This window comes from Lemur catta, chromosome 7 (assembly GCF_020740605.2).
Source record: "Lemur catta isolate mLemCat1 chromosome 7, mLemCat1.pri, whole genome shotgun sequence".
NCBI lineage: Eukaryota > Metazoa > Chordata > Mammalia > Primates > Lemuridae > Lemur > Lemur catta.
Window position 1 is genome coordinate 45640904 of NC_059134.1, and position 23766 is coordinate 45664669.

At 37.5% G+C, this 23766-nt stretch overlaps 1 protein-coding gene and 1 long non-coding RNA gene across 9 annotated transcripts in view; one reads left to right on the forward strand and one right to left on the reverse strand.

Moving 5' to 3' along the window:
• GRM5 (glutamate metabotropic receptor 5) overlaps positions 1 to 23766 on the forward strand; it is a 472602-nt gene that overhangs the window by 430775 nt on the left and 18061 nt on the right. For 4 of the 8 annotated variants that reach the window (XM_045557157.1, XM_045557158.1, XM_045557161.1 and 1 more), the window contains one exon: positions 22627 to 22722. The exons of 3 other annotated variants lie outside the window; for them this stretch is intronic. In XM_045557157.1, the coding sequence (XP_045413113.1) occupies positions 22627 to 22722 (96 nt within the window). The remainder of the gene's footprint in view (positions 1 to 22626; positions 22723 to 23766) is intronic. One more of the 8 variants, XM_045557164.1, reaches the window with a different exon arrangement.
• LOC123642240 overlaps positions 1 to 23766 on the reverse strand; it is a 192582-nt gene that overhangs the window by 154774 nt on the left and 14042 nt on the right. The window lies entirely within an intron of this gene.

The window sequence follows — 23766 nt, forward strand, 5'->3', positions numbered from 1 at the left end:
CTTTATTGGATGTGTAGCATGCAAAAATTTTTTCCCATTCTGTAGGTTGTCTACTTACTCTTGTGACACTTTCTTTGGCTGTGTAGAAGCTTTTTAATTTAATCAGGTCCCATTTATTTATTTTTGTTGTTGATGTGATTGCCTTTGGGGTCTTCTTCATAAATTCTTTGCCTAGGCCAATGTCTATAAGGGTCTTTCCCACATTTTCTTCTAGAATTCTAATAGTTTCACTCCTAAGGTTTCAGTCTGTTACCCACCGTGATTTGATTTTTGTGAGAGGTGAAAGGTGTGGGTCCTGTTTCAGTCTCCTACATGTGGCTATCCATTCAATATCAGATGGCATGAATAAAACAAAGGAGGGCACAAAATAGAATAATAAACATGGATGTCCTGTGCAGTAGCCAGAATAATGGCCTGCAAACATGGTCACATCCTATTCCCTGGAACCTGTGAATATGGTGTCTTACCTGCAAAAGGGACTTTGCAGGTGTAATTATGTTAAGAGAAGATGATCCTGGATTATCCAGGTAAGCCCAGTATAATCACAAAGGTCCTTACAGGAGGTAGGCAAGGATGCCAGAGTCATAAAGATTTGAAGATGCTATTCTGCTGGCTTTGAAAATGAAAGAAGGGTCTAGAAGCCAAAGAATGCAAGCAGCCTCTAGCAGCTAAAAAAGGCAAGAAAATGGATTGTCCCCTCAAGCCTCCAGAAAAGAACACCATTTTGCTAACACCATGATTTTAGCCCAATGAAAGCCATCTGATCTCCAGAACTGTAAAATAATAAATGTGTATTTTTTAAGTCACCAAGTTTGTGGTCATTTGTCACAACCGCAATAGAAAACATCCTCCATAAGATCTGGAGCTCAAATGAATGATCCTGTCCTGACCGCAACACTCCTTAAAAGATAAACGACCTTGGCTCAGGCAAAGGGAGAGAAGATCTTGCTCTTCCCCATCTAAAACTCCTGTGAGATTCTGTGACATCTTATAAGGTTTTGTTCTGATCATATGTCTTGCAGGGACAATCACTGTATTCGTGCTCTGCCTGTCCCCTCTCTCCCCCCAGTACACATATTCTATCAGAGATCGTTGAGGGTGAGAACATATTCATCCCTAGGTTGGCTCTGGGTAGGTGATCAATAAATTGCTGTCATGCTAATACAGGAGGCAAAAATGAGATCAAGCCATACTGAGTCCTCCTACTTAGATAAACAAGTTTCCACTGTGTGACACTATCCATCTTAACTTTCCCCTGTGCTGTATCCTATCCACTTCACTCTTGATCTCACCAAGGCCTCAGTCAGAAGCCAAAAAGAACAGAACCATACTCTGCCCATTGGTGAGTCAGGTATACCGGACGGTGTGCACCTATTCAGGCAGACACATTATGACACTGGAGAAAAGGTAAAGGAGCATTGGAAGAAAATGAGAGGAAACTGGAGTTCAGAGCGAATTGTGGACACATCCCTCAGGGACTACCCTGCCATTGGGTACAGCCGAGTGCACAGCCTATTGTTGGAGAACGGACCAGGGGAAAAGTAGGCTTTTGTCCTCCATGTACAGAGCTGGTGCCTGCCAGGAGCGCCAAATATTCTACCTTGAGTGGACTAGCAAGCAGTTTTTTCTTTCATTGATTAACTAATGAAAATACAAGAAAAAAATTGATTTCAACATTCACTCACAACAGAAGTCTAACTTTAGGACTTGTTTGAATCCAAAGGATGTTTGAAATGTCTGATGGTACTTGAGAAAAACTGAGCAAATTGACTTCGGTGAAGAACTTAAAAAGACACGTTAGCAGAATGCTAATGTACTGAACTGGAGCTCAGCAGATGCAGACTTCTGATGTCTTGACTGTCCTTTTCACCTTCAAACTCCAAATCTTTGCATCAAAACACATGTTATCTAATTTCCCCTTGGACATTTCCAGAGGCTTTTGTTTAATTGTATTCACTGTACAGACACTGCTTTGTGACTGTATCTCCAGGGAGAATAGTGCCAGACAGACAGCAACTTGTGGGCCGAAAGAAGCAGACAGCCTTTAAACTCCAGGGCATTTCTGAGCATACTTAGTGATGCTAGTGAAGAACCAGGCCTTATGTGTCAACTGTCTACAGACTCAGCCTTTCTTTCCTCCTTTCCTTCTCCACTCCCTCCTCTGGCCCCAACCCCAGCCCCAGCAGTCAGCAGACTATGTCCCTTTCCTGGCCACTAGGTGGCAGGCGGGGGTCTCTGGGCAGCTCCACAGAGGCAGCCTTTCTGCAGAAGACACACTCAGCTTGTGTGGCAAGATCAAGGACTGCCACTGTGGCTTGTACGGAGAGCTTAATACATGCAGCTGGAGGCAAACTTTTGTAGGAGCAGTGCTAACAGTATATGTGCTGATTCCCATAGGTACCAACTGAAGAAAATTCCTAATAAGAATGAGACGCCAATCTTCCCTGTCACGTGCCTAGTCACCCCATTTGTGGAGGGTGACAAAGAATGGTGAAGGGGCAGGTAGCCTTTTACTATCAGTGAAAATTAATTAGTCAGAGTCTACAACATTTTATATCTATGTGCCCAATGCAAGTATGAAGAGGGTGATGTCTGCTGGTGGGAGGTAGATAAGAAAGGAAACGAAGAACAGTGTCAGCAAGTCCCTACAGCTACCACTGGATTTAAAGTCAAACTCTCAGGCACTCCAGCCAAAAGTTTCAATAGACAGAACACACGGAAGGGAAGATGGAGTTTAGGATGTGGAAAGGGGATGATGGGAATGATGTTGGTGATAATAGCTAACTTTCCTTGAACATTTATTATGTGGCAGGCTCTATTGTCAGTGCCTTAGAGACATTGATTCAACCATTGAAATAACCTCATGAGATAGGTAATATTAGTATCCCCATTTTATAAATGAGGAAATTGAGGCATGTGAGGTTAAGTAAATTACACAAGGACAGATAGCTGGAAAGGACTAGACCTTAAATTCAAATCTAAGTAGTTTGTCTCTAAAGTCCATGACCTTAGCTACCAGAAATTATAAACACCAAATTGTATTTGAAAGAATAGTAAAGATTTTGTAGAAATCAATCAAAGGCCAGGATTGAGAAAGACATTTGAGAAACTATCATTTCTATAATTTGATTTCAGTTGGGCGTCCTCCTATTTACCCCTCTTGACAAACTAAGTGATTATCCATTGCCCCATTTTCTTCTCTCCTTCCCTTACCACTTTCTCTTTCTGTAAGACTTAAAGCCACTGTCTAGAGTACTCTTCTGTATTAGAATACCATTAAGGTCCAAAGACGATCTGGTCTGGTCATGAAAGCAAGTATATATGAGAAGGACATTTCAGTTTCTTGCTTGAAATGTCTGCATAATGCAGATAGCACAGATTCGATCTAAATTGGTACAAGGAGTGGGATATGCTTCCTAAAGACAGATACAGATGAAGTATATAGTTTTGTTTTTATCAGTTATGATTTATTTTTATTTCTTTTCTTCAAATGATGACTATTTATAAAGTTGTTAATTTAAAATATGTGAGATTGTGGAAAGTATATTTTAGAAGTGGTCAGGTACAGCAGAAATTTACCAGACAGTCCTTAAACACCTACTTCATGCAAATATTTGTCAATTTTTAGAATTAAGTATACTTGACAATCTGGATAATTTTAACATGAAAGGTAGGTTATCACAGGAAAATATCATTTTGACCAAGAAATTCAATAATGATTTCATCACCACTTTTCCAGACATTGATTGAAGGGTTTTCTTCATCTTCTATTTCCTCTCTGGATGAAAGCTTCGACTTTAGCCTTATTTTCCAAACCTATGCCATCCTTGACATTTTACTTCCTCTGACTCTTCACATCCAGTCTGTCATTTCTCCTACTAATTTTACCTTATCTTTTGCAGTTTCACTGATATCTCCATGGATTGAGTCCTCATAATCTATTGTCTGAACTACTGACTTAAAGTCCTAAATTATCAATGAACCAACCTGTCCCAACAGCTGCTAGAGTGATCTTCTTAAAGTGCAAATCTGATCACATTATTCAACCCTCAAATTAATTTCAGCAGGTACACATGCATTTCAATATAAAATGACTTGGCTTTTGCAACCTTAAGTCCAGCCACCAATCCCCCAGGACCCCCACCACCATCATTCCTCCAACCAACATCCAAACGCATACTATACTACAGTGCCAAACTGTATATAGTTCCCCAAATACACCAGCCTTCGGCCAGTTCTTTGTTTGGTATGCTCCTGTCTATGTATATACTGTTCTTCCTGCCTCTATTAATGCCTGCATCTATCTCCCTTTCTTTTTACCTAGAAAACACCTTCTTAATCCTCCAATTCTTAACTCAAATATTGAACTTCTTTTACAAACTGTATTTCCATTGAACTTTCTGAATCTTCTCATGTAAAACCCATCAGGTTGTATTGTGTTGTTGATTTGTATGTTTTTTCCCCTGTGCTAGGCTGTAAGTTTCTTGTAGGCATTGCTTTCTTTCTCTCTATCACCAGCAACTAACTCAGTGCCTGCTTTTATCATGTTCTCCAATAAATATACCAGCAAAGATTCACTTCTCTATTCTCTCGGGTGAGGACCTAGCTTCTCTTCTAATGATGAATCAGCACTCAATAGTAGTTCATTTTCCAAGAAAATGAGTCAACTTTTCAAGTATCTGTCTACTACTGTCTGGTAATATAATATTGAAATATATTTCTCTTAGTAGACATATAGAAAGTGAATGGTAATAAGATCTAGATCTGATGGGTTGCAATGTTTTGAATGATATGTTTTTAAGGTGTTTTATTTTGAGGGGAGAAATGCTTTGTAATTGTTAGTTAAATGGTTTGATCTGCAATAATTGAAGTATATTTGTGGAGGTATTAAAGACTATGTATGGGTGATTTTGATGAATTGCATCTAAAACACTCCTTTTGTATAATGAATTGATATTCTTGAATGCTGTGATTACAGTGAATTTTAATTTGCATGTTATTTTAGTGGTCCCATTTTTTACTACTTAAAAGTGATTTAAATGTTTTTGATTAATTGATAGAAATTGTCTGGATGGTAAGGTAAACTAAGCAGTTTTATTTTCAAAGTTCTATCTTAAGAAATTTTCCTTTTGTTTGCATTAGCCCTGCTTAGAAGTGGCCTCGCTGCACCAGATATGGTGCATGCAAGTCATACCTCTTTCAGAACATAACATTTCATACCAGAGAAAAATATGCCTCAGGCATAACTCTGTGAATTAACGGCTCTTTCTCATCTCTCAAGCTCCATTCCTTTAGTAAAGATGAAAGAAATAATCAAGGACAGGATGATAAGAATATCCTTTTCTCAAACTTTTGGCTAAAATAAGTTCTTTACATTTCTTCTGTCATATGGACATCTTTTTTTTTTTTTTTTTGGTCTCCATTTCTATATGTCATCTCTCCCAACTCCCCACCCCCTATACACACAAGGCATTTCATAGTTCTAGTATTTCCAACATGTCAAGGAACTAGAAAACGAAGAACAAAACAAACCCATAGCCAGCAGAAAAAAAGGAAATAACGAAGATCAGAGCAGAACTAAATGAACTGGGGGGAAAGAATAGAAAGGATTACCAAAAAGTTGGTTCTTTGAAAAGATAAATAAAATCAAGTGACCTCTTGCTAGATTAACCAAGAACAGAATAAAAAGGACCCAAATAAGCTCAATCAGAAATGGAAAAGGTGACATTATTACAACTGATACCACAAAAATACAAAACATTATCCATGAGCATTACATAAATTTCTATATGCATAAACTATAGAATGTAGAGGAAATAGACAAATTCCTGGGAAGACACAACCTCCCAAGACTGAACCAGGAAGAAATAGAACTCCTGATCAGACCAATAATGAACACTGGTTTCAAAACAGTAATAAAACCCTCTCCACCCTCCCACCCCAAAAAGAAGCCTTGGACCGGATAGATTCACAACTGAATTCTATCAGATCTACAAAGAAGACCTGGTACCCATAACACAGAAATTATTTCATAATATTGAGAAGGAGGGAATCCTCCCCAACACATGCTGTGCAGCCAGCATCACCTTCATGCCAAAGCCAGGAAAGGCCACAACAATAACAACAACAAAACTACAGACCAAGATCTCTTAGGAATATAGATGGAAAAATCCTCAATAATATGCTAAGAAATAGAATTCAACAGAGCATTAAAAAAACAATACACCAGAACCAAGTAGGCTTCATCCAAGGGATGTAAGGATGGTTCAAAATAAGTAAATCAATAAATGTGATTCATGACACAAACAAAAGCAAAGACAAAGACCATATGATCACCTCAATAGATGTGGAAAAATCATTCAACAAAATCCAGCACCCTTTCATGATAAAAATCCTCAACAAACTAGGCAAAGGAGGAACATATTTCAGAATTTTAAAAGACAAACCCACACCTAATATCATACTGAATGGGGAAAAGTTGAAACAAGACAAGGTGAGGTACACATTTTGTATTCTGTCCTGAATGTGATAGGAAGCTTTGGAAGATTTGAGAGGAGGACGTACATGGTAAGATTAATACGTTAAAGAGATCATTTTGGTTTCTATAGATAGAAGAGAATGCAGAGTGGCAAGAAGAGAAGGGGAAAATCAGATATCCATTGTGACAGGTTAGGTGAGAAAGTATGATGATTTTAACTGAAAAGCACAATGATGGCAATTAATGATTAATTAGCTGTTGTGTACAAAGGAAAGAGAAAAAATAAAGATGAGTCTTGGATTGTTTTTACCTGTGTAAATAGGAGAATTTGGACCTGTATAATTCGGCTTTGGGGAGAAGAGGTTTGAAGGATAAAATAGAGAATTAAATTAAGACATGTTAATATTATGCCCCATGAGCTCAGAGGAGAAATCCAGACTGGAGACTAAAATAAAAGGGTTCGGGAGGGGGAGCATGTGATGATGGCAGGACTGGATGAAAATAAATTTGGGATTGGGGGTGGTAAGGTTAAGGAGAATTGGTTTGAAGAAGGATGTGTTTGCTTTTGGAATTGTTAAATTTAAAATTTCTAAGTCCATCAAAGTGGACAAGTCCAAGGAGCGGCTAGAAAAACTGGCCCAATGACTCGGAGAGTTTGGAGTTTGAAGTACAGTTTTGGGAGAACCAAGGACAGAGCCCAGTGACCAGTAAATAAGGAAAAGTCTGAGAACTAGACAAATAATTTCTGAGTGTGAGTATCACCTAAGTCATCTCAGATCCAGATACAAGTGATACCATGACAGGGGAAAAAAGTGTTTCAAAAATGATAGTTCCAGTTACAGAGAAGTCAAATTAGACAGTTCAGAGTCATCGTTGGATATGGCAATCAAATGCTGATTGGGGATTTAGCAAAAAGCAATTTCAGGCCCTATTCCTTTCAGGAAGTTTTTTGTCTCCCAAAGGCCCAGGCAAAGATGGAAATCAGTGTTCAGTAGTCAGGTAGAACATTCTCATCGTTGACTACTGGATTCTACAGCATAAATTTTGATATAATGTGAAAACCACCAAGATGCGGGTGTAATACTCATAGCCAAGGGTCCTGTTGCTACCAAGAGCACTGAGACCCCCTGGCAGCCTCTACCAAACCTCTACTAGTGATGGGTTTCAGTTCTTGACAGCCTACTTGCTTGCACTGCTCAAGTTTGATGTTCCTAAATTAACTACATCATATAGTCACAAGTTTATAAACCGGGGGCTATTGGAGCAGGCAACGGAGCTCTGAGGCTTGGCAGCACTGGCATGAGCATGACACTCCTACGCTAGGACGGTGCTGCCAAGTACAATCACACTGGTCCTGAGATGTGTGCGCTGAGCAAGGCCCCCTAGAGGGCAGCAGAGCCTCACAGGAGGGGGGACAAGCACCAAAGCAGAGGTTAGTGGGGAGTTTCACTAAAGGAGACACAAGGGGGCAATACACACATTTATGGAGAAGGAAGTTAAACTGTGAATTAAAGAAAGTCAGTAATGCAAGGGGCAGAAATGTCTTAGTTGTGTACCAGACATCAGAAACAAGTGGGCTAGCAAAGAGTTGGACAGAAATCAATCACAGGAAAGCAAGGTTCTCCGCTCAGTGAATGTTAATAATAGTAAGTACCATTTGCTGAGGACCTATTATTCACCGTTTTGACATTGTCTTAGTCAGTTTTTTGTTGCTGTATTTAACTCTTCTTATCACTTGCGCAGTTAACAAATAGAAATTGTCCACAATGTGCCAAAATTCTACCTCTCAGCCAGGGTAAGCTCAAGGTCCAGCACAACATTTTCCATCTTAGTCCTAGGAGTTTGACCTTTCTGTCCTAGGACAGATAGGTGTGTTCTCTTCACCATGAATTTCGTATTCTGTTTGTCCAGGCAACCATGTTTGTCATCCCCATTAGAGTCTAAGGTCCTTGAGTCCAGAGGCAGTGAAATGTATTTTATTGACATCAACTCCAAAACCAAGCACTGTGGCAGCATCTAGAAGATGCACAATATGTGTGTAGGTACATTATTTACAATCAGATGGACCTAGTTTGGAATTCCAACATCAACACTTAAGAACTATGTGAACTATAGTTCTCTTTTAAATAAGGTCATCAATACTCCTCCCTCGGGTTGTGAGGATGTTTGAGATAATGTTTTAAAAGCTTCTAGTGTAAGGCCTGGCACATATGTTTGCTCTTTGCCCTTTCCTTCCTTAGTCTTTGCCTTCTCTTTGATTTTTTTTTTTTTTGTATCTTTTCCTTTTAGTCATCCCTTTGATAATTTTGGTTATTTTCTTTAATCTAGTCTTTTAGAGTGCAAGCCTTAGAGTTCAACCACCCAAATGTGGGTCCTGGTTTTTCCCCTTCTAACTGTATGACTTTGAGCAGTTACCTAACCACTCTGTGCTTCAGTTTTCTATCTGCAAAATTGGGATGATAAATAATAGTATTAATACCTATATCATAGTGTTTTTGTGAAATTCAATGCTAAAATATATGTAAAACATCAATTCTGTAAGTTAAATAGTATTTCTTCCATTGTTTAAGGAGGAAATTTAAGATAACATTATGTAAGTGACTCAAAATTATTCAGCTAGTAAGTGGTATTGCTGAGAATCAAATCTGTTAATTAACTCCTAAGCCAGTACACTTAATTACCATATCTTGCGTATCTCAAGCAAACTAAAGCCCAGTCAGTCTAGAAAAACTTGGAGAGCTACTGTATATCTATCTATATGTGTATATTTATGTATGAATTTATAGAAATATGTGTGTGATTTTATGTGTGTATATATATGTGTGCTCATATATTTAATATATGGTGCTATATGACTGCATGCCTAAGTTTACCACACTCTGCCATGATAACTCCTATATTTCTAGATCACAATGCAACTCCTACTTCAGAATGTGGCATATAATAAGTACTTAAGAAACCCCAGTAAATGTTTCTTTGGGTATCTCCCATTAGGAAATTAAAATAATCTCACTTTGATTTATTGTGATAAATATTTGACAATGTGGAAATCTGCTTAGAAATAGCAAAATTAGGAAATTCATCAGTTATAATTATGTGTGATTATAATAAACTTTAAAACACTATCTTAAAACCAGGAGAAATATAATTCCCTATATTAAAAAGATACTCTTCAAACAATGTGAGGGAAGTGGAAAGGCAGCCCCTAACCATAGACTTATGCTTTTAGTCCCCTCCTCATTCTTCTCGTGGTCACCCTCACATGCAAGTAAGTGCAGGCCCAGGACATGCCAGGATTGCTTCCCTATCGCTGTGCACCGTCCCCACTCCTGGGCAGCTGCAGCTATCGCAAGAGGCATGACTCCCCTCCCTTCAGCCCTTCTCCCTCACATACATGTAAGGAACAGGAACACCCCAATCTCCCTCTCCTACCCCTACCTCACTTTGTTCTTATAAAAATAAAGTGGTTTTAAAACCTGAGAGAAATGGGAACTAAGCTTCTTTGCAAAATTTAGAAACACTTTTTATTTGTTTCTAAATAGTCCAGAGACAGAGGAATGAGAAAAGGGGGACAAGTTTTATGTGAGGAAATAGGACAGGAGAGATTAAAAGGGCACTGAAGGTGAAGGAAGAAGACTAGAGGAAGAAAGGAGGGTGGCAAACAGAACAATTTAGTTGAGATAAGAATTGGTGAATGAACCTCTATGTGCAACAGAAGGGAAGGCTGGTTTAGATGGAGTCGGGTTTGGATAAATAGTACTGCCTTGCCTTTGATAAATGTTCCCAATTTTACTATTTTCACAGCTGCATTCATGTAAAAGGCATTTGTTGAGTGGCTGCTATATGCCAGAACCCATTCTAGGTGCTTGTTGAAAGAAGACATGCCCTTGCCCCCACGAAGTTTACAGTCTAGTGAGAAAGACAGGTAATAAGCTAGTAAGCAAACAGATATGTAAGTACAATTTGTAATCATTACAAAGGAAGAGGATAAGGCTCTACTAGAGATTAACAGGGACATAGGCTGAGATGAAATAAAGAGAAGAACATTGTCTGTCTCCAGGTCACTTTCAAATCTAGCCCAAATCGTAGCAGCGTAGGGGTATGTGAGAGCAGACAGATCATGTGTGCTAGATCTGGAGGGAGGTAAAAATCAAAAATGCATTAATTTACAAGAATGAATAGAGATTACACTTGTTATGTCTCATATGAGGATTCATGGTTTCATAAGTATCAGGGGACATGTGGAGAAAACAGGACAAAATATTTTGTATCAGAGCTATCTGGGAAAAACCTGCCTGGTTATAGAAATCATTAGGACAGAAAAAGATGACAGGTATAAAAGTAACTAGTTTGAACAAATGGCATTACTAGTATTTGTGGCCAGCATTTAGTGACAAGCAATATACACCACAGTTGACTAATCCAGTATCCTTGGGCGAGTTATTTAATCTCCCTTTGTCCTAGGTCTTCCTCATTTGTAAAATCGGGATAATAACAGTATCTAATTCATAGTACTGTTGCAACCATGAAATCAGTAAATTCAGGTACTTATAATGTTCCTGGTTTATTCCAAGTGCTCGGTAACTGATGGCTCTTACTGTCAATATTATCCAGCTTAATCTGACACCAAAGCTTTTCTAGTAGTTCAAGTACAAAAATGTATGGGAAAAATCCCTGTTGGAAAACTACCCATCTGCCTTTAGAAAGAATAAATTATTTGTCTGAAAATTTCTCAGTCCTAAAAGAGAAACCAGCAACTTTTAATTAATGCTTTCCTGAAATGTTTGTTTAAACTGGTCTTACTCTCTTATGGAGATCCTCCTCTAGTCAACATTTTGTTCCTCCCTGAAAAGTTTTCCCCATCGAGGGTGTTGCGAAAGCTTGTAAAGCACCTTAGGATTGGCTTTAAAGTGTGTATCTTCCTGGGTTTCTGTTGCTTGTAAAACAAATAGCAATGTTGGAGAAAAGTACATGACAGAAAGGCAATGACTTATGATGATTCATATCTGAAAACAAGTTTTCATCATAAGTGGGATTAAAATACATCCTTTGGGAATTCTCTGAAAGCTTAATGAAAGGCTTTCTCAATGCAAAATTTAACACATTTCCATAATATTGCTATGCTGTAATTTATTAAACTATTCTCCAGTGGTTGGTTTGTTCTCGTTCTGTTTTGTTTTTGCTATTTTCTATAAGACTGAAGGAAAAAAATCTTTGTGCAGAAATCTTTGAGCTTCTGTTGAATTATTTCCTTAGAATAAATTCTAAGGAATATGAATAGAATTTACTGGGTCATATAGCTGATTCTTTACTTTTTAATTGCTTATTTGCATTTCTTCCCCACCTGTCAAATTCTACCTTCCCTTTATTTTTATAGAGCACAGTATAATATGTTACCTGGCAGCTTCTCAAATACTTTTGCAACTTATGTTCACTTCTAACATTATTTTATGGGGCTATTAATCATGATCAATTTTTGTTTTTAAGCTGCAATCTTTGAATGAATCAAGCTGACATTTTCAAGTCTGGGCAAAAGATGTTTTTCTGTGTGTTGAGACCATGAGATCTGAGCAAATAGCTAGTAAACCATTCTAATATGTTTACTTATGCATAGATATATAGAAGATTGAGGGATGAGGCTGAAGTAGGGAATCACTTGGCAATATCACAGGATAATAGTGAACTCCTTAAATTCGGTCTTATTCTTTCCCTCTAAACTGAAGATCCATAATGACTTTCCTTCTGACTTCATCTAGAATTTTCCTCTAATCAATTTTACTTGGAAGCTTGACTTGGGCATTCCTTCAGCAATCTTTGTAACACGTTGGAGCTGTTAAAATATTCTACCACCTCATCGCTGTCTGTCTTCTGACACCACACTGCATCCCACACATCGACACTGATTGTCAGCTCTTCTCGGTGATGCCTCTTTTACAGCCCTCACATTTTTGGTGTATTCCTATCTAGGTGAACTCCAGCCAGAGAAAGGGCAGCCTGCTTGCATGTCAGCAGGGGGCCTGCAGGGTGATTTATTCCACTTGGCCATTCTGTAGTCAAATTTGACCTTTTAAAAAATAAGTTTATATTGTGCTCAAAGCCTAGCTCCGCTAAATACACACTATTACCTTCATGTATGACCTTTTCAGTCTCTCAAGTGTGTTATCAGATTATTTAAATAAGGGAGTTTTTAGCATAAAATGAAGAAAAAAGGAAGCTGTTAATAAGGAGCATGAGATTTGAAGGTAAAACGCCTGGTTTCTAATTGTACTTCTGTGACTTACTAGCTGTGGAGTGTTAGCCAGATTGTGAAGCTTTCTGCGCCAAGGGTTCCTTATCTGAAGCATAGGGATGATAATTATGCTACTGAGTTGCTTAAGAAAATTAAATGGTATAGGAAAAGATTTTCTATAATATTGTAAATGTTATTCAAATGTATGTTATACATGCCATAGTTTATCTCTTCACTTTATGAATGCCAGGATCCAAAATTAGGATAGTCCTAAAAGCAAGGTGGCAATAAATCTGGAAAATAAAATGCAATGTGCAGCATTCTGCCTTATACATTGTTTCCCTAAGACATTTTAAATGTATAAACTGTGTTTCTGAGTGATCACTAAAGATATCACCGATGGGTAGGTGTTTGATTCAAACCTTGCCTGAGGTCTAAAAGCTGAGGTCTTGGCTGGTATTCAAGGATCCAACATGGGAACAGGATTGAATGTGCTCAAAGCTATTATAAAGCTTTGTATTGGTACAAAGGGGAAGTGGATACAATGACTAGAGCAAAGTCAAGATTAAAAACTAAAGTCAGAAACATTCCGTCCAAAGCCAGTGAGGCAAAGGCAAAGAAAGAGCTAAGAAATGGAAACTGGTTCCAAAAGTTGCTATAACTGGTCTCAAATAGGATGGCACCTGGAAGAGAATTCCAAAATGATTACTGAGTAGAGGCAGGATCACTTCTACACGGGTGTATCACTGACTATTCAGGGATAAGCACATAAGGCCACTGAGATTTTTCTTTATTTTGATTCTCAAGCCACTTTCCGGTTCTAATGACATAAAAGGTCATTGAGACAAATATCTGTCAAATATGTGCAAACCAATGGCAATTCTTCAAATATATGTAACCAAAAGCTTTCCCAGAGTACTGACAAGGCTTCATTCAATGCTATGACGTGAGTTATTTCCTATCACTTAACCCATTTGAGAATATAAAGCTAAACCCACAGTAACTGTTTATGACTATAATTAGCATAGTTTCCAGTAAGTGAACAGGAGTGTTTGCCATGGTTATGAGGGCCAATTGTTAGGCCTTCTCTAAGTGTGGATTATTAAGAAAATAATACTTTGTTTTATCCAATTTATCTCCCTCTTTTTTTTGTTCTATACAAATCTAACTTATGAAGACTCTCACATGTATTTTGTATTAATGGTACATATAAAAAGCAATGATATTTAAAAGAATACAAACATCTAGAAAAACTAAAATATTTGTTAGTAACTTGTTTTTTAGGGTTTTCATAAATACACACACACTTACATACAACTTATATATATCCAAACCTAAGTAAATGCTATAAACAACTTAAGAAATTCTTAAACTCATCCTTGATAGAGAAAATAATGAAACAAAGTATAGCAGGTAGAAGGCTTCTGCATCAGAGAATCTAAAACCTAATTGAAAGTCATTTCAATGACAAAGAAATTAATCTCACACAAAAAAGAATGTCTGCCTGATACTCAAAAGGCTGATTCAGTGGCTCAGAGGACCACAGTGGCTCAAGGACCTACGTATGTTAACCTTTCCACTCCACCATTTTATGAAACATTGGCTGAGCTTCTCTCATGCCTGCAACATGGTTGTAGCCTTGTCAGATATTACATCAAGACAACTGTCCACAGCAAAAAGGGATCATGTTTTCCAGTGTTTTATTGCAACAGTGTTTTGCTGTTTGCCAATCACTATCTCTTTTTTCTTTTCTTACTCCCTAAGCTCCCTGCCTTTCTTTGTTCAGGCTGCTATAACAATAATATCATAAACTTGGTTGTTTATAAACAATGAACATTTATTCCTCACAGTTCTGGAAGCAAGATGTCCAAGATCATAGTGTTTGCACATTTGGTGTCAGGTGAGGGCTCTCTTTCTGGTTCATAGGTGGCACCTTCTTCTTGTGTCCTTACATGGTGGAAGAAGCAAGGAATCTCTGTGGGGTCTCTTTTTTTAAAGCATGAATCCTATTCATGAGGGGTCTGCCTCCATGGCCTGATTATAATACCTCCCAAAGGTCTCACCTCCAAATACCATCATCTTGAGACTTAGGATTTCAAAATATGAATTTTGCGGGAACACAGTCAGACCACAGCACTGCACTAAAAGGCTATTTCAGTTTTCCACTTTCATAAAAGTCAAATTCTACCCATTCTATTCTTATTGGTTATCACTCTGACTTTAATCAGGAATTCTAAGATCATTTGTCATGAGCTTGCTGAAAATTTCTCTATAACTAGATTCTTCTTTTATTCATTCATTGATGCATGCCTTCTTTCAACAAATATCACCTTTAATAAGCTGGCACTGTCACAGGCCCTGGGAAGATAGCAGTGAAGAAAACAGTTCAAAATCCATGCCTTACTAGAGCTCGAATTCTACTGGAGATTCCACTGGGAAAAACAGAGAATAAATAAAATAACTGAATAAAATATAAATTATGTCAGATAAGTTCTACTGATAAAAGTAGGAAATGGTAACGGGAAGAGTGGAGTGGCAGTTGCCTTTTTAAATAGGATGGTCATGGCAAGATGTATTGAGAACGTGACATTTGGGCCAAGATTTGAAAGAAGAAAGGTCTGAGGATATTTTGGGAGAAAGCATTGATGGCAGAGGAAATGGCCAAAGCAAAACCACTATGGTGGGAGGCTTTCTGGTGTCTTCAGGCAGTAATAAGAAGGCTAAGGGTGGATGAAACAATGTGAGCAAGGGAGAAAAAGTGAGTTATGGCATTAGAGAGGCAGTAGGGGTACAGGAAAATAATATAGGGCTTTGTAAACCATTTTAAGAAATTTACAATTTACTCAGAGAGATGAATAACCAGTTGATAATTTTGAACAGAGAAGTGATATGAAAAGATTTTTATTTCCCAGGATTGTTCTGCTTGGTGTGTGGAGGTTGGATTGGGTTGGGTTAGGGTCAAAGAAGGTTAGAAGGACAGAAGCAGAACCAGTTTAGGAACCTATTACAATTTTAAGGGATGATGGTGGCTTGGACCACCAATACTTAGTAAGTATTGGTGAGAAATGATCAAATTCTAGGCATGTTTTGAAGATGGAGTCTGCAGTATCTGATTATGAAGTGCAAGTGAAAAAGTAGTGTTCTTTCTTCCTTTTTTTCCTACAATTATTTTATCTCAAAATTCTCTACATTAGTTACCAGTTTCTTCAAAAATCTTTAACCTTTTCTCTCTTCCTTGGTCTCTTGACCAAATTTACAAAGGACCTTCAGTTTGCATTTATTATTAAAAACAAAACAAAACAAAGAACAACAAAGCTCCTTGAAGATTTGATAATCCCCAAAGTTACCTTTGCATTTCAATCATTTATTCATATAAGAATTCACTCAGAAAATGTTTGTTGAGGGCTTATATAATACAAGCACTATGTTTTGGGTTTATTCACCCTGATCATTTTTTAGAAACTCTCTAGTCTTCCAGGTTTATGCTCAAGTTTTGTCTTAAAACTCTGCCTTCTTCACTGCAATTTTAATATGAAAATCCCTTATATTCATGGGATTTTCTATGACATTCAGAGTGACTTGTCTTATAATTACCTCAAATGTCCCTCACTCAATAACTTTTTGTTTTCTTTTTTTTTTTTCTTTTTTTGGTACTTCATTGGTCAAAATAAACCCCTTTCCTCTCATATCATTTTTCTCTGGTTATACCATATTTCTACTCTGAAGAGTAGAAAATAGTTGAGGGAAAAAAGGATTAAAATTTGCTTTGTAAATGGGATGCATTTAAAATGGCTTAAATGAGAGATTTCCTTAAAGAACAGACTCCTACTCACTTACTCCCAAACCTTACTTTCCTGCTCCATTAGTGTCCATTCCATATTGAGTTGCTAAAATTTACACATAAAACATATGTGAAATATGAAACATTTTCCATCTCCCTTTCACAGACTTCTTAAAAGGATCATGTTGTGTTTTTCTCCCTCTGAATAATTTAAAGCACCACTGAACAAAGTAAAATATATATACCATGGTTTCTACACATGAGAAAATATCTCACTGTGGTTTTCACTAAGTTGAATGACAACTAGCTTGGGACTGGAAAATGAGCTGGTTGGTGTAAGAGTTCACAAGGATTAGCACAATACTCCTTCAAGCAGTAGAGTGTGGGGCATAGTAGAAGTCAGTGTGGAAGACAAGGTGGCAAAAGAAAATTATTTCTCAAGATAATTTTATCTATTGAAAAGAACAAAGCCTTGAGCAGGATAAGCCCTCGACAAAATTGTAGGGTCAGAGAAATATGCCTCTGGTACATTGTTCTCATGTACTGTTCCTTTTTTTCCTCCACTATTGTGAACCCTGCAGACTTTAAGCTCTCTTTCCCCACTCATCTTTAACCAAACGTAATTCTCAGAGAGTTTGCATTGTCTATCAGAAAACACCCCTCCAAATATGTCATGCATCCAAGGCTCCTCACCCGTGGAGGGTGGAAAACCTTCACTTCTTGGCATGAGGGGAAGGTGAGAGAATTCACAGAGGGAATCTTCCTAGAATCTCAGAAATAGAATTATGCTGGGAAATTCCACTTAGACAAATTGTTCTTTGCTTCATCCTCTGGACCTTTCCCTTCCAAACCATTTAAAGGCCCTGTCTGTAGTCCCCATTTAATGATAAATCCCCCTTCATCTTCAATCTCATCACTAAACACTTTATTTATTGTCTTTATTTTAAATTGAAACCTAGGAAATCACTTCCCCTATAGCTCTTTCAAGTAAGGCTACTTATTCTTCCATCTCACATGTTTCACAGGAGGTCAGCAACTCAGTGCTGCTTCCAGACCTATTCCACATCCTCACACATAGAAACATAAAAACCAAACTCTCATTCTACTGAGACTCATGACATCTCATTATCCCTCTGCCTTTTTTTTTTTAACTTTGTTTAAAACTACTATTTATTGGCAACTTCTGGGTAAAGAATTTCTGTCCACCCCAAGCCCTGCCATCATTCTGAGTCACGTTAGTGTCCATATAAAGGACAAACCATTACTGTAGCTTCTTTTCTTTTTTCCCCCCAATTCTAATGCATTTTACTCATTCTACTCCTGGCCACTTACTTAAATGTATTACCTTGCTCACCTTCACATAAGGCATCTTTATTTCCAATACCAAACATTCTCCTGTCCTTCCAGCTTCAGACATCATTCCCCCAATGCCAGCTATTTCACCTAATATACACATTTATTCTTCAATTTCTTCATTTCATCCTAGTCTTTCAACTCATTCTGAATTGCAGAGTCAATATAGAAATTTCAGTAATCCAACATTCAGTAGATATTGGTACAGAAGAGGAAATGAAGTGAAATAATAAAATTTTTGATCCAAATCATTATAAAGAAATTACATTTACTATCCAGTCCTGAATGATTCTCACTCCTACATCTTTAAGATTTATCAGATGAACATGGGCTCTTATAGAACTGAATAAAGAGGAGTTAGAGCTTCCTGGGTAAAGAAGGTACAAAAAGAACAACAACAACAAAAATCTTCAGGGAAGACAACTAGACCTCATTTTTATCTCAAAACAAGTCATTCTGAAATTTATTAAAACTATTTTGATAGTTTTTCATGCCAAGCTTCTGGCCTATAAGCCAAAGTGTCAAAGCTGTATCAAGCACAAATGTATAAATCTAGAGTTTATAGGAAAACTATCAGATTGAAGAATTTTGAATTCAAGTCTAGTATATATTAGGCACTTAGTAAATATTCTGGGGGAATTAACAGTGTTGTAAAAGTTTTGAACAGGTAGAATGACCAAATCTATAAGACCCTTCTCTCCGCTGACAATATAGTCTACCTGTTCTCTCTGAGCACTTCAACCATTCTCATTGTATTTGCAACCATCTGTATGCTGATGGCTCCCCAGTGTACAACAGTCCTCTCACCTGCAGATTCTTATACCCATGTATCTATGGAATATGTCCACTTGGATGTCCCACCAGCATCTCAAACCCAATATTCCAAAATAAAGATATGTATTTCTCCCCACAAATGTACTCCTTTTTCTGTATTTTCTTGGTTAATTGCACCACCCAAAACAGTAACTAGCATAGCATTCTACACTTCTCTCTCTTACCCTCATCATCTAATAAGTCCTATTCATTTTTCCCCCTAAAGAGTTCTGAAACTATACTCTACTTTTCATCCATATTGTCACTGCCCTAAGGCATTTCTCATCATCTCTCTCACATCCATTATTGCAGTTGTATTTGTCTAACTCTAGTTTTGTTCCCTCAAGTCCACAGTATTTTATTTAAATTTTAACTCTGACCATGTTTTTACCTAGCATAAAGATCTCACAGTGGTATCTCAAAACCTACAGTTAAATTCACCACCTTTTAGTACCTCTCCATTTGTATTCCCTTTATTTACCTTCTCTTATTTTACACTTCCATTATTACAGTTAAAAAATTCTAAACAGTGTTTCTCCATATATACCAAACTGCTAAGCTTCTCTATGTGTTTACAATTGATTTTTCTTTTCCCTGCCTACCCATCTTTTTACAGCGTATTTCTACTTATATTTTAAGGTTTAAGGATTATATTATATCTCACTGAAGTTTTCCCTGCCATTCTTATATGGGTTAGGTATCACTTCTCATATTTTTTCATATAATAAAATTTCTCACATCGTTTAGAAGTTGTCTGTTTACATTTCATCCTCCCACTCTAGGCTGTGAACTTCTCAAAGGCATAGTTACCCAAGTGCTCCTATCACTGTGCCTAGTGTATGGAGTACTCGGTAAATGATTTGAATGATGTACACTAACCCTGTGTAGCACATGCATAGGAACCCAGAGGAAGGAACAAAATGTAAGTCCTATCACTAGATCTTCCACTGACTGTCCTTGTTAACTCTGCTACTCATATGCAAAACAGGGTCAAAAAGAGAAAAGGTAAATAATAAGCTTTTGCAGTTTTGTTTCTAAATGTAGTAACATTGTTACTTAGAGGGAAGTTAAAGGGAAATAGCATTAACTTTAGAATCAGAGAGACCTGATTTCTAACTTTGGGTTCCCTAGTCATAAACCGTGTCAGCGTGGCTTACTCACACTGATCCTCAGTGTCTGCCTCTTCGGTAAGAGGATAATAGCACCCACTTTATAAGGTAGTTTTAAGAATTGAGGATAATGTACAGCAAACAGCCTAGCACACTCAATATTCTGTCATTATTATTTCCATTGTATTATAACATTGAATATAATTATAACAAACCAGGCATTTTACTTGAAAGGTGAGTTAATATTTGGAGGCACCTAGAAGAGCGCTTCCCAGGTATGTGTGTGTGTCGATGAGTACATATATTTTAGGGTATAAAAATATATAAATTTACTAAATTGAAGAAATGAAATCTTTAAATTGATATTTTATGGGCTATAAACTCTGAAAAGTATAAACTATTTTTAACTTGACAGTTCCATATTTCTGAAATAAACTCAACTGGAAAGAATTCTGTATGTACAGTGGAGACTATTAAAGCATTACTAGTTACTTTGAGCAGCACATTATTGGTGAATGTAATAATGAGTAAGTGAATGATTGAATGAAAATGTGGTCCACTTAAGTATCTGGCAAACATAATTAAGCTGTAACCATAGACAGGCATGAAGGGTCCCATCTGAAAACCAAAATGAGCTTCCCATTTTATATTAATGTCATTTTCACCTTGCTTTGAACACAAAACTACTTGAAAGTTCCAAAAAGTCTAAGTATTTCTTGTTTTATTAGAAGGAGTTCTTTGTTATTGTTTGTTTTGTTTTCTCAGTGAAAGCTTTTACCAAAAGATGTTGGATTTTGATAGAATAGGATGTTTAGGATCTATTTCATATTTCAAAAATGGAGGTCACCTGGCAGATTGTATATGTGGGCGTGAGAGAAAGAAAGAAAGAGAGAAGAGCATATAAGCATGAAGACTGTAAGTTTCTTAACTCATGTATAAAAGATTTAAATAATTAATTGGCAATTAGTCTAATAGGACATATTCAAAAATACATTAAAGATCCCTTTGTAAGGAACTGAGTGACCATCAATAATTTATTATTAGTTATATTAATTTTTTCTAATTTAAGCTGTAGAGCAGTAGTTTGTTGTGCAATCCAATTCACAAATAAGCATAAAATATTTTGCTTGGAAAGTAGAACATCATTTGATGATTGGTACTTCACAAAGGATTCTCTTCTGAGCTATTTTCTTTGGTAAAATCAAGGCTACTCAATCTAGCCTGGTCTGATGCTTCAACTCCTTTAACAGACTCTTTAAGTTCTTCTTCTCTCTTCTTTATGGCCTCCCTCTTAAGTTACTTGTATGCATACTTCTTCTTCCCTTCCTCACCCCACTATTCTATAAGTCTATGAGGCAGGACCTGCAGATTATAATCACTATGTCTGAAGTACAAAGCCCATTACCTAAAATTAGATGTTCAACTAATACCCATTAGTTTGATGTAATGAGCCATTTTTATTCAAACACTAAATACTTCCATGTAATAACATATTAGAAGAGAAAAAAAATTAAGAGGAAAGCCTCTTCCCCAGGACCAATAATGATCTTGATTTTGTTGCATTTTGTTTTATTTTATATTACTTTTGAAACAGTAGGAAAAGAAACTAAAAAGAATGTGACTATATTGGAGCAAACAAGTCTTATGATAGTAACTCACTTTATCATTGTCTATTGAATACCAGGAACATGGGTGAAGTGGTACCGTATCAGGCTCTAATTTTATCAGGGAAAAGTAAATAAAGTAATAAAACTGTAAGTATCTTGGGACCCAGGAAGCTCTGCTGGCAGTTATCCTCTACCGACTACACTTGCAATGTTGGTAGAGTCGGTTAAGTAAATCACAGTTTCCTCATTTGGCAAATGAAAATAACAGTGCTTCTTTACCTACCCCACAGAGTTAAACTGATGAGTAAAAGAGAGTATTTCTGTAAAAGCATGTTGGCTCAAAAAACTGTCAATGAACTATAATGACTCATCTTGATGCATCATGTAGCAGACTAATGTTGGGACTCTCATAACTTATTTTAGATGAACATCTAGTACCTTCCAGGCATGGTGAACTGCCAATTCAGATACAAAAGCTGTTTGAGTCACACTGTAAACTGTAGGCAACCCAATACTGACTGTCAAACTTCAACTTAATGGTTAAAGAAACTTTTCACATCCAAGGAATGTGTCTTCTCTCTTCTGTTATTGCCAGTGTCTAATATAATATTTAGACATAGTACCACTCAATGGAGGTTCATTAATGATAAGAATTAGTTTTTCTTCAAGATCCTGATAATGGAAGGCAACACATTATACTGACTAAAGTGTTGGTTCTAAACTTAGACTCCCTGTGTTCACAATCCAGCCCAACCACTTACTGTGTGTCTTTGGCCAATTTACTTAGTCCTTACAATCTTAGGTTTCTTCATTAGTAAAATGGAAATGATAACAGTCTCTGCCACAGGGATATTGGCAGAATTAAATTTAGGTAAAGGTCTGGTACAGTGTCTGACACATGGTAAGCACTAAGTAAATTCTAATTTATTGATTGATATTCAACTTTTCTAAGATGCTAGGAATTGCTCCTTTTACCATTGACTATTAAATATGATGAATGTCACAGATTAATAGGCAATGTAAAAGGGTGGGTTACATATGGTCTGAACAAGAAGTAACAAAATCATCCCCAATGTTGTCCATATACCATCACAATCATTTAATAAATATCACAGGTCGGCCATTGCATGGAGAAGCAGGGTCCCCTGGTTCGGCACAGGATGACCTTCTCTGCAGTCACGGCCCTTCCTCAGCCTGGCAGTTAAGCACACAATCACTTCTTTCTGTTTGCTCCTGTCTTTGTTCATGCTCACTAGGTACAAAGACAGGAGACTGGCCCAGCACAAGTCGGAAATAGAGTGTTTCACCCCCAAAGGGAGTATGGGGAATGGTGGGAGAGCAACAATGAGCAGGTAAGCAAACTGTGAGTGGTCTCAGGTGGTGTGAAATCAATGTACGCAAGCTAACGGAACAGGTGGCTCCCTGGTCTGGGTCCTCACTCAATTGTGCATCTCATATAATATGTCCAACCTGGGCCACTACTGGTTTTCTGTCTGTGTTTGATTTGCAAAACCCACGCCATCCTCGTGTGACGTAATGGGAGCCTCCTGTCCCAGACGCTGCTGTTTCCCAGGGTTGAGCGCTTTGCATGTCTGAAGGCTTAGCTCACAGTCAGTTGTCCCCTGGGTTTCGACTTACTGTTAAATAGTTCTGGAGTTTGCAAAGTGGAAGAGATTGGAGGAAATTCACATTCCACAGCTACCTGATCACTTAATATAAAACAAATGTAAAAGCTTAGGACTAGTTTTAAGAGAAGGACTGCAACTGAGGAAAGACTCCAGCCCCTGATCCCAGACAAGCCTGGAAATTAATCTGACTTACTTTGAATATAAGATCATCTCACAGCCAAGGGCAGATGCCATGCCAAACCAGTGGACTGTAGAGACAAGAGTCTGTTCTTAAACTGAAACCAGGAAAGCTAATCCTCCTCCAGCTACCGTAGCTTTGCAGCTCCTTTACTTCCTTGTGTTTGGTGATGAACATTCCATGTTGCTGCGCTGTGCATGTGTCTTTATACCAGGCGTTCCCAATTGAGTTGTATCCAGTAACTGGGGTATTTGACACTATAGGCATCAACTAAGCTGTGTTGCATGAAATGAACGTGCTTTATTGCATGGGATTTGGTTTTAAGAAAAAACCTCTGGAGACAAAGACCATCAAGATTGTCATTAAACAGTCTGGAATACTAGAGGGGACTTGAGTTGAGAAATCACTCACCATAAACTAACGCTCCACTTCTAATTTGTTGTGGCCTTTCCCAATCCATCTGTAGTACAGAGACGTGGAAGGGAAACTTGCAAATCACCCTGGATTAGAGAAAAGGGGAAGTCCAGGAAGCAGAGTGTGTACATATGTGTGTGCATGTGCTGAGAGCAGAGCTTGAGACCTAGCTGCAG